Source organism: Sturnus vulgaris, chromosome 14 (assembly GCF_052056855.1).
Source record: "Sturnus vulgaris isolate bStuVul1 chromosome 14, bStuVul1.hap1, whole genome shotgun sequence".
NCBI lineage: Eukaryota > Metazoa > Chordata > Aves > Passeriformes > Sturnidae > Sturnus > Sturnus vulgaris.
Window position 1 is genome coordinate 3,800,647 of NC_142256.1, and position 10,915 is coordinate 3,811,561.

At 51.2% G+C, this 10,915-nt stretch overlaps 1 protein-coding gene across 1 annotated transcript; it reads right to left on the reverse strand.

Moving 5' to 3' along the window:
* Positions 1-312: 312 nt before the first annotated feature.
* On the reverse strand, positions 313-9,043 carry LOC148222095 (uncharacterized). Its single transcript, XM_088173017.1, has 4 exons — positions 8,720-9,043; positions 6,879-7,001; positions 4,664-4,750; positions 313-1,069 (listed from the first exon to the last, which is right to left on the reverse strand). Exons 1-4 carry the CDS (start codon positions 8,892-8,894, stop codon positions 612-614), a joined length of 843 nt encoding a protein of 280 aa, XP_088029143.1. The 5' UTR covers positions 8,895-9,043; the 3' UTR covers positions 313-611.
* Between the last annotated feature and the right edge of the window lie 1,872 nt (positions 9,044-10,915).

Sequence of the window (10,915 nt, forward strand, 5' to 3'; positions counted from 1 at the left end):
TAAACATTTCTCTAAAAATTTCCCTGAACATTTCCACAAAAACCTCCCTGAACACTTCCCATAAGATTTCCCCAAACCCTTTTCCGAACACTTCCCCGAACACTTCCCTAAAAGTTTCCCCAATCATTTCCCCACACACTTGACCGACCTGGCTCCATATAAAAGGAATAAAACCGTGGATCTGCTCTCCCCCTCCACAGCCCCAAAAGCCAAACAATTCAGGAAATTCCATCTCCAGGCCAACTCCACCTTCAGAACTTGAACAACCAAATTCCCAAATTCCCACATCTGCCCCGCAGCCACTGGAGCTCATTTCGGACACCGACTCGATTTTATTGTTTGAAACGCCCGGGAAATCGAGAAATGTGGGAATTTCTGCCGGTCCCGCACATCACCCTGGCCGTGCTTCCCGGTCCTACCCCTCCAGCTGTGCCCGTGGCGCTGAGGACGCGGAGCATCCCCCCCCGAGCGCGGTGGGAACAGCCTCCTGACCCTCCCAACATCTGGATGGGCTCCAGCAGCCGCCTCTGCTCCTCCTCTGGGCGGCGTGGACAGCCTGTGCCACAGCTGGAACAGCTGGAGAACCTCCTTCCCTGCCACGGGCTCTCCCCTCACAGCTGGTACTTCTTCAGCAGCTCGCTCTGCCACTGCCGCTTTTTATTGGGAAAAGCCACCGGGATCTTGATCCTGCGGAATTCCTCGATGCACTTGCCCAGTTCGGACTGCAGAGCCCGGTGCTCCTCGCTGTTGGCCACGCTGTTGGCCACGCTGGTGGCCACGCTGGTGGCCACGGGGACCTCCACGCCGTTCTCCTTGACCACTGCCTGGTCACTGCCCCGCCGCTGCCCCGCCTGCTTCACCTCCTCCAGTTTCTTCAGGGATTTGGAGAATTCCAGGGTGTTGGGGCGGGCTGGGAGCTCCTCGGGAGCTTCAGGCCATGGCAGGGAGTTGGTGGCGCTGGGATTCCTCATCTCTGACTCCGAGTGTGGGTCAGGGACGGGGGGTCCGGAATTCCCGGAGTCAGGAGGGTCCTGCCTCGTCCCGGGCATCTCCTTCGGCTCCTCCGGGGCTGGGAAGGAAACAGAGAGGAGTGTGAGGAGTGGGAGAGGAGGAAGATGAGGGAGAAGAGGGAGGGAAGGGGATGAGGGAGAGGAGGGAGAGGAAGGAGAGGAAGGAGATGAAGGAGAGGAGGGAAATGAGGGAGAGGAAGGAGAGGAGGGAATGAGGAAGCTGAGGGAGGAAGGGAGATGAAGGAGATGAAGGAGATGAGGAAGATGAAGGCACTCAGGAAGCTGAGGGAGATGAGGAAGATGAAGGCACTCAGGAAGCTGAGGAAGAGGAAACCTGCTGGGAATTCCTTTAACACCTGAGGGCAGAGACACAAAACAAGGAACAAACAATTCCTATTTAAAATCCCCCCACCCCACACTTTGCCCCCTGCACAGAAAATATCAAGGGGAATTTTCCTTTTCCTTGAAAATTTCTGTAAAGACAAACCTGGATTTATTTTCCCTTTTTTCCTTCCTCTTTTTTTCCCCCCTCATTTTGACATTTGCTGAGCAGCTCCAGCTCTGCAGTTCTGGAGGTGGGGAGCAGGAATTCATCCATCAGCGAGCAGAACCCTTGAAGGCTGGATTTTCTTTGGCAAATCTCTCCGGGAAGTTACAGGGATGAATCTTTGCCCCAAATTCTTTGAGTGATGGGATGAAGCCTCGAAGCTGCTTTAATCATCTTATCTGTGAACCTGGGAGCTGCTTTTTGGGAACCGTGGAGCTGAGGCTGGGGAATTTAAGCAGCCAAATTCCCAGGAGGAGCCTCTGGCTGAGCTGGGGAATGAATTCAAATCCTTCAGTTCCTCTCCAGCATCTCAGCTCCCGGAGCATCCCGCGACTGTGGCTGCTTCAGGATAACATTTATTTTCCAAAGTTTTCAATTTTGCATCCCATTATTCCTGTCTGAGGCACAGAGAATTGTTCAGGCTGCCGGACTGAGAGCAAATCCAGGTTTCCAGGGAATGGCTCCTGAATATTCCTCACATCCCACCACCCTGATGTCCTTTGGGTGCTCTGGCAGGGCTGGTGCCAGGCTAAAAATTCACATCCCTAAAATTTCCCTCAGAAATCCTGCAGTGGTTTGGGTAGGAAAGAAGCTGAAATCCCATCCAGTGCCAGCCCTGCCGTGCCAGGGACACCTCCCACCATCCCAGGCTGCTCCAATCCCAAACCAACCTGGCCTTGGGCACTGCCAGGGATCCAGGGGCAGCCACAGAAAATCTGGGAATTCCATCCCCACCCTCCCAGGGAACAATTCCTAATCCCCCAAATCCCATCCAGCCCTGTCCTGGGGCAGTGGGAGCCATTCCCTGTGTCCTGTCCCTCCATCCCTTGTCTCTCCAGCTCTCCTGGAGCCCCTTTAGACCCTGAGCTCTCCCTGGATCCTTCTCCTCTCCAGGTGAGCACCCCCAGCTCTCCCAGCCTGGCTCCAGCCCTGCAGCAGCTCCGTGGGTTCCTCTGGATTTATCCCAGCAGTTTTATTTATCCCAGCAGTTTTATTTATCCCAGCAGCTCTGGCACCTCCTCTTTCCTGTAGCTTTGGACAAACATCCCTTTTCCCCCTCACCTTTATCCCCCCTCACATTTGGGGCCCCTGTGTGGCATCAATGTCTGTCACCCCTCGGATACCCCAGGGACACCCCACAGTCCCGAGTGTCCCTCTGGGGACAGGGACGAGCCCGGCTGATTTTCCCCCATCCTTTCTCCCACAGATTTTCCATCCCCGGTGCCGCTTGTGCTTTAGAGCTCCAATTAAATTCAGCAGCGACACCTCCGAGCCTCCTGCGGGGCCGCTGGGACCCTGCTGGGGACAATTACCGGAGCTTTTGTGGGAAGCACACATTGTCCCCACCCCGCGGCTCGGGGACAGCGCTTTGTTATTGCAGAGGCTGTGACGGGGACAGGAGCGGGGCCCCGGCTCTGGGTCTGCTGCGCTCTGACTCTGCTTCCATCCCTCATTTCTGCGTGATCCCAAATCAGGGATCTGCCCCTCACACCCCATTGGGCTCCAGGATTTCCTTTCCTTTTCCTTTTCCTTTTCCTTTTCCTTTCCCATTTGTTGCACAGACCCAACTTCTCCCAAAATAACCATAATAATAATAATAATAATAATTTTTATGATGTCCAGAAGTGACTGCACAAGGAGGAATGGTTTCCCACTGACCAGGAAAGGATTAGATGGAATTTTGGGAAGGAATTCCTCCCTGGCACAGGTTCCCAGATTTGCTGTGGCTGCCCCTGGGTCCCTGGCAGTGTCCCAGGCCAGGCTGGAGGGGGTTTGGAGCACCCTGGGACATGGAAGGTGTCCCTGCCATGGCAGGGGTGGCACTGGGTGGGATTTAGGTCCTTCCATCCCAAACCATTCCAGATTCTCCTCCATGGCTTTATTTCAGCAGCTCTTTCCCCTCTGGAGTTCAAATGGAAAATCCAGGAGCTCACATGGCTTGGGGTGTACCAGGAATGTCTCAGTTCCTTTACAGCTTCTTAAAACTCCTCCCAGCCTCTCAAACCTGAGGGTGAGGGACAAAACCAGAGGGATAAAAGTTCCCAAATGAGCTGGGAGAGCACATCGGGTGTGGGAGGAGTGGGAAGGGATATCCAGAACACCCCCAGCATGGCCAGGGAGCATCCTCAGCATCCCAGGGCCCAACCCAAACCAGCTCCTGGATCCCATCAATCTCAGGACCTGACTCTGCACGAATTGTTGAGTTTTATGGGATTAATGCAGCTGGGAACAGCACTGGGAGCTTCCCCTGCAGCTGGGCCAATGTGCTCTGGTACCCAGAGCTGGATCCCCAGGGAATCCTGATCCCTTGGCAGTGAGAGGAATGATGGATTTGTCTGCTGGTGGATAAAACCAGCACTGAGAGATCAAAGAAACAATGGGATGGATTCCACTGATTGATAAATGGAAGAAAAAAAAAAAGATATTTGCCTTTACAAACAAACTGCAGGTTTGCTGAGAAATGAAATTGGATATTGAAAGGTGAAAGAAGCAATGGGGAAAAACCATGAATTCTGTAAGAATTAAAAATGCCAAGGGAGGGTTGTACATTCGAGGGGAATCTCAGGGATCAGGGGTTGGGAAGTCTGGGCCTCTCCAGTCCCTCAGCAATGGGGAAAGAGAGAGGGAAATTGGGATAAAAAGGGAGGGGAGTCCCCCAAAAATCTGAGAGCTCCCAGGGGAAAGCCCCACGGCCTCTCCTTTATTCAATAAAGTAAAAAACTCCTCTGCCTCCTTTTTGGACACGAACCTCTGGTGTTTGTGGGTTCATTTTCCTGACAGCAGGAGGCACCAGGCTCAGGTGCAGAGCCCCAAACTCGTGGCACGGGAATAAAACCCAGCCCGACTCTGCCTGGATTCCCCTTTTATCACATTCCTTCTGCTGGAAAAGCTCAGCAAGAAGCTGGGACGGGGGAGGAAAAAAATTTTCAAAAAAAAAAAAAAAACACCTTGGAGCCCTGGGAAGGAAATCCAGATTTTTCCTCCATCATCCAGATGCTGCCAGGAGCAGGCAAGGTGGGATCAGGGGTTTTGGGGATTTTTTTTTTGAGGTTTCTTGAAGGGAAGGTGCAGCTCCCTGAGGTGGAGGAAAGCTGGACGCTGGTACCTGCTGGCCTTGGCTCCGTGGGTTTGCCACTCCCTGGAATGTCCCTTGGTGGGCAGGAGCTCTGTTCCCCTGCTGCTCCCAGGTTCTCTGTGAGGAAAAGATTGGGAATGGCAGAAATTATTGGAGATGTGCTCACAGTTCCATCTTTTATGGGAGTCACAGAGTCCTGGAATGGTTTGGGTTGGGAGGGACCTCAGAGCTCATCCAATTCCATGGCAGGGACACCTTCCAATATCCCAGAAATCCAATATATTGCTCCAAATCCTGTCCAGCCTGGCCTTGGACACTCCCAGGGATCCAGGAGCAGCAACAGCTGCTCTGGGAATGTGCTCCAGTTTCATTAGGATGTTGGATTTTGCAGAATCTCTCTCCACGTCGGGATAATGTGATTGCAGGAAATGCCCTGGAGATCCTTCATGGAAATTAAATCCGTGTTTGCTGAGTGCTTGTGGATATCCACAGGCTGCAGGAACGGCTGGAATGTGGGAACGCCTCCAGCCTGGAATCCGTGGCTGCATTGCCTCATCCCTGGAAGTGTCCCAGGACATCGGGCTTTGGAGCAGCCTGGGACAGTGGAAGGTGTCCCTGCCATGGCAGGGGGGGATTAAGTGACCTTTAAATTCCCTTCCAACCCAAAGCAGTCTGGGATTCTATTCCACGACTCCTGAGCATGGGATGCTGAGCAATTCCGACCTTTTTAGCCTCTAAATCCGCCTGTGTGTCAGGACTGACAGATGGAGATCTAACTCCCGCCACCTTTTGTTATCCAGCACTTCAATCCCTTGGAGCTGGAACAAACCCGGCCGAGGTTTTTTGTGCCTTTCATTCCCGGCCAGCTCCCGCCGGGATCTGAACCAGCCCTCGCCACTGCACCCCCCGAGCGAGCCGATATCCATCAGCACCTAATTACCGGCCCTGGTTCATCCCAGGGCGCCTTTCATCTCCAATTCCTCCCCATTTTCCTGATTTCCTGCCCTCCCTGGAGCGGGCAGGGCCCACGCCCAAGAGCCGAGCGAGGGGAGCTGGAATTTTGAATTTTGGCTGCTTTCATCACAGTTGATTCCTGCAATTCAATCCCTCCCCTGTGCAGCTGTTCTTGTTTCCAAAACATTCCCTTTTTATTGTTTCTTTTTGGGAGCTCTGCTGTCAGTTTTAGGCTGTTTCCTGTGGATCTGTGCAGTCCAAGTATTTTTTTTTTTTCCCTCCTGCTTATTTTTATCCATATATATAAAACACACACATTTAGCAGTGGATATTCCCTGCCACTGATTAATCGAACATCTGCTCTAATCTGCTCCAGTTCTGGCATTCCCAGGAAAACAGGCAAAAGAACAACAAATCCCATCTCCAAAGATCTCCCAAATTCCTTCTCCGAAGTCTCCCAAATTCCTTCTCCAAAGTCTCCCAACTCTCGCTGCCTTCTCTCCATGGGCAGTTTTGTTTTTCCCTGCAAAGTTTTGCTTTTCCCTGCAAAGTTTTGCTTTTCCCTGCAGCTCCTCCCCCAATCCTTTGGGATAACAGGGATGGGATGAGCTGTGGGATGTCCCTGGAAGTGCAGCAGCTGTCCCACACCGACGCTCTGCGTGACCACTCGATTCCCTCTCGCTTTTCCAGAGCAGCCACTCCAGCTTTATGGCCGGGATGGGAATTATGACGGATTCAGACGCCAGAGGTCAAATCCCGGTGATGGCACAGAGCCCCGGGATGATGGGAGCCGACGGAGCCATCCTGCTTTACATCAGCACAACATCTGCCCGGGGGGGAGGCAGCAAAAGCAGCTTTCCCTCCTGGCCAAGCCAATCCCTTTGGATAAACCCTTTATTCCCCAAAAAGTTGGTTGTTTTTTTTTTTTTTTTTTTTTTTTTTTTTTTTTTTTTTTTTTTCCAGGCTTGGCACGGCTGCCCAGGGTAGGGGTGGAGCCTCCATTCCTGGAAGGATTTAAAATCCCTGCTGATGTGGCTTTTGGGGACAAGGGTTAGTGTCACACTTGGGAACGGCTGGGAATGGTCATGGGGGTCTTTTCCCACCTAAATAATTCCATGATTCTGAGACCTGCCTGTTTATTGGGATTAGTGATCAGTAACGGGGATGGCAAAGCTTGGCCAGGAATTCTTCCAAGAGGGGAAGATCCTGGTGAGCCTGAGCTGCAGCCGACCTGGAAATCCTGGTTCCCACCTGGAAATCCTGGTTCCCACCTGGAAGTCCCAGTTCTCACCTGGAAGTGCTTCTGCCGTGTCTCCCTTGATGTCCAGGATGGGCTCAGAAGAGGACATGGGTTTTTTGGGGTTCTGCTCTGGTTCCAAAGGCTCGGGAACGGGAAGGCTGAGCCAGGAGCTTCCTAAAAATCAACACCCAAAGGAGAAACTCTCAGAAGGGAAATGCTGCAGAGGGAATGTGAGGAGAGGAATGCTCAGGAAAATCCCAGTGCCTCCCAAACCCTTTTTGGGGTGATCCTTGAGCTTTGGGCAGTGCCTGTAACCACATCCCACATTTCCCACCAGGAACTGCTGTTCCTCATGTTTTTCCTAAACTTTTTTTCCCTAAACCTTTCTATCCCTGGCTTTCCTTTTCCCCTCATTTTCATGGATTTACAAAGGGAGGAATACAAAGTGTTTATCCCACACTGGGATTCAGCTTTCCATCTTTTTCATTCCTGACATTTCCAGACTCTTCCATTTGCCACAGAGCCTGGATGAGGCTTTGGATCCAGCTGCAGTTCCTGCCCCATCCAAGGGATTTGTCTCTCCATGACCGAGTGTGGAAGCAGGATCATCCCGAGGGCACAGAGAGCTGTCAGGGCCATGGATGCTCCAATTCCACAGCTCTTCCCACCAGGCAGGCAGGGAATCACAGGGAATCACAGGGAATCATGGAATTGTCACCCAGAAGGATCACCCAGAAACCAGGAGAGCAGGAATTCACCCCGAGAGAGCCTGGCCAGGCTGGAGCTGCAGGATCCATCATGATCCAGGGGAAGGTGCAGCCTCCAGCCCTGTGCCCTCGGCCTCCCTCATTAATTGTGGCTCCTGAGACAATTCCTGGCTCTTCCCAGGGCCACCAGCTCCATGCAGAGGCTCAGGGAGCTGGAAAGGTTCCATTCCTAATCCCAGTGAACATCCCAGAGCATCATTTTGCACCCGGTTAAATCCCAAAATCCTGGAGGAGGGAATCTGAGCTGAATTCCATCCCTGCAGGGCATCCCAAAGCCTTTTGGGCACAACAACATCCAGACAGGACACGGGAACGGGGCTTGGAATGGAATTCCCGGCACACAAGTGGAAGGGGAAAGATTTTATGTGGAACAAGAGCAACGTTGAGGCTCCCTCATTCCATTGGTATTCCCAAAAATTCCAGCAGAGCTCCAGGGCGCTGGATTCCCATTTCCACGTGCTGACCTGCAGCCGGTGCTTCTTAAAGATTTAAAGGCCAAGCTGCCAGCGCTGCTCTGGGGGATGGATTTTTTCCTCTTATAGCTCTATCCCTCTAATTCTAATAGGATTGGGAAGAGGAGGCGGGGCTGGAGCAGCGCCAGGAGCCGAGGGAGGCTTTGTCCCTTCCATGGGCTTCGCACACCTCGGAGTTTTCCGGATTTTTGTTCCTCTTCCAGCACCTCCTGGTGGCTCTCTGGGGGTTTTGGGTGAATCCCTGGGGCAGAGGAGCTGCTCTATCCTGGTTTTCCCTCAATCCAGGGATAACAAAGCACCCTCCACGTGCTGCCTGTCCGTGCTCTGCTCCACCGGGAAAATTGCATTAATCCCGTTTTATTCCAAATTTCGGACGGGCACTCGCTGCTTCCCAGGCTTTGGGAAGATTTCAAATCTTTTCAAATCTCCCAAAAGATTTGGAAGAATCTTTTCTGGAAGCTCTGAGGAATCCAATTCCAGCCTCAAATCCATGTTGTTCAACAAGCACAGCGGCTTTGGGGATATTCCATGGATGAGCCACCAAACGCTGGGACACTTGGGAATCACAGCCACTGCTGGAATTCAAATATTTGAGGTTCTTCCTTCACCCACTCCCGGGTTTTTCCCAGGATTTCCTTTCCCATGGATTTACCTGGAAGGCTGCAGTGCCTGGAGAGCTGCCTGGAGAGTTGGCCTCGCACAACGGGACCTGGAAACAAAGGAGAAGGTTTGGGTCTGGATCCTGCTCCAAAAAACATGGAATTCTGGTGATGTCCCTCCATACCAACACACCCAGGTGTGGGTCTGGATCCTGCTCCAAAAATCATGGAATTCTGGTGTTCCACATCCACGCTCCCACTGGAGAGGGATGTAAGGAAAACGAGTGCTGTGGTTCTGTCCCATGAAAAAAATCATTCCCTGGGATTTTCACCTTGGATGTTCCACGAGCCCAGCCAGGTTTTTCCCCAAAATATCTGGGCTTCTCCCAGCATTTCCTGCCTTTTGGAAGTCAGGAGTAACCTGGCTCCCCCTTAATCCATGGAAAAATTCAACCCCATCCCAATTTCAGCAGGAGCACCAGCAAAAACTGGGAATTTTGGAAAGGGAATTTTGATCCAAGATACCCTGTGGGAGCTGGGATCCTGGTGCATCCCTTCCTTGGGATTTGGGATCAGATCAAGCCCGGACATCACAACATCCCAAGAAGTTTTTTTTTCCCTGAAAAAATGGAAGGAGCCACCCTGGTGCTCCTTGGAAGCCTGGGGAATATTCCCTGCTCTCCATCCTGGAAAGCCTCAGCTGGAAAATGGGATCAACAACCTATTTTCCATTTGTAGGGAAGGAGGGAAAGGGGCTGGAATCATTCCCAAAAGCTTTATTAATTCCATGGCTTTTGTTGGAAGCAAAGGGGGCTGGAATGAGGCAACTCTGCCTGGTTGGAGCTGGTTGCTATTGGAGTTTTCCCTGGAAACCCATTAACACAAGGTGGAGAGGGAGGTGAAAATTACCCTTAATCCTGAAATGTTGTTGGAAAGGGGGAAATGGGGACGTTCCATTGGGGAGCTGCAGGAATAAACACATTTTTACCCCCCAAAAATGGGATTTTCTGCCCTGTTTCCTGCCCTTTCCTGAGAAATTTGCACCTGGTTCTAATTAATCCTAAAGCTTCATTAATGACCAATTTGGCACGGGCCATAATTAATCCCAAATGTGCATTTTTTTTTTTTCCCATGGAATAAATGGTTTACCTGAGCACATTTACAAATTCCATTTAGGAAACGTGGCTGTGTATATTAATAAAATCGAAATCATAATTAAAACTCTTCTAATAACCACGGGGGCGAAAAAAAAAAAAAACCCACAAAAAATCCCTTGGTTTTATGTTCAGTCCACAAATTCGTGGCTAATGGAGAGCAGTTATTCCATTTTCCTGAGGGCTTTTGGATAAAGGCCATCCAAGAGGCTTTTAAAGAAACTCTGGAGCCAAGGGGGGATTGTTGAACTTCCAGCATGGATTAAAAGCTTATTATGGGAGAGAAAAGGAGGGATGGAAACAAGAGTTCATTCCAAACATATAAATAATGGAATAATGGGATGTTCCCGAGGGGATGAAGGGTTTTTTATTACCCAGGAAAGGGGAAAAATGGAATAATGGGGTGGTGGAGGTTGGTGGGAAGGGAATTTGGGGTCAGCTCTGATGGAGAATCTTCCATTGGGATGGGTGGGATGACAAACAGGACACGGGAATGTGCCTTGGGAATCCCTTGGTGGGATTTAACTCGACTCCAGTGACTCAGGAGAGAGCTGGGAATGCTCACCTGGAGAAGGGAAGGGTCCAGGGAGAGCAGGGGCAAGGAGGGGCTTTATCCTTTTTTTATGGGGGAAGAATTAATCAGGAAATTGCAGCACTCCAGGCTTTAAGGTTGGAGTTAAATCCCTTTAAACCAACAGCACCGAGCTCCTATTATTCAAATAACGGCTTGGGATTTTTGTTTGATTCGATTTCGGTCTTTGGAATAAAAAAAAAAAAAAAAAAAAAAAAAAAAAAAAAAAAAAAAAAAGAAGAAAAAAGAAGCCCCAGAAACAGAACAAACCAACCGAAAAAAAAAAAAAAACCCTTCCGTGGCTCAGCAGGGAAGAGCTGCTGTGAGCACAGCTCCAGCTGCTCCCAGCCCCCTCCCGTGCCTCCTTCCAAGATCCAATTAATTATCCGGGAGTGCACGGAGCTGATGAGCTCATCTGCCATGGCCACGGGCACGGGAGGTCGCAGTGACCACTCCACAGCCCAGATGTTGGATCCTGGCAAGGAATTCCTGCCTGGGAGGGTGGGGACGTGCTGGGATAGAAT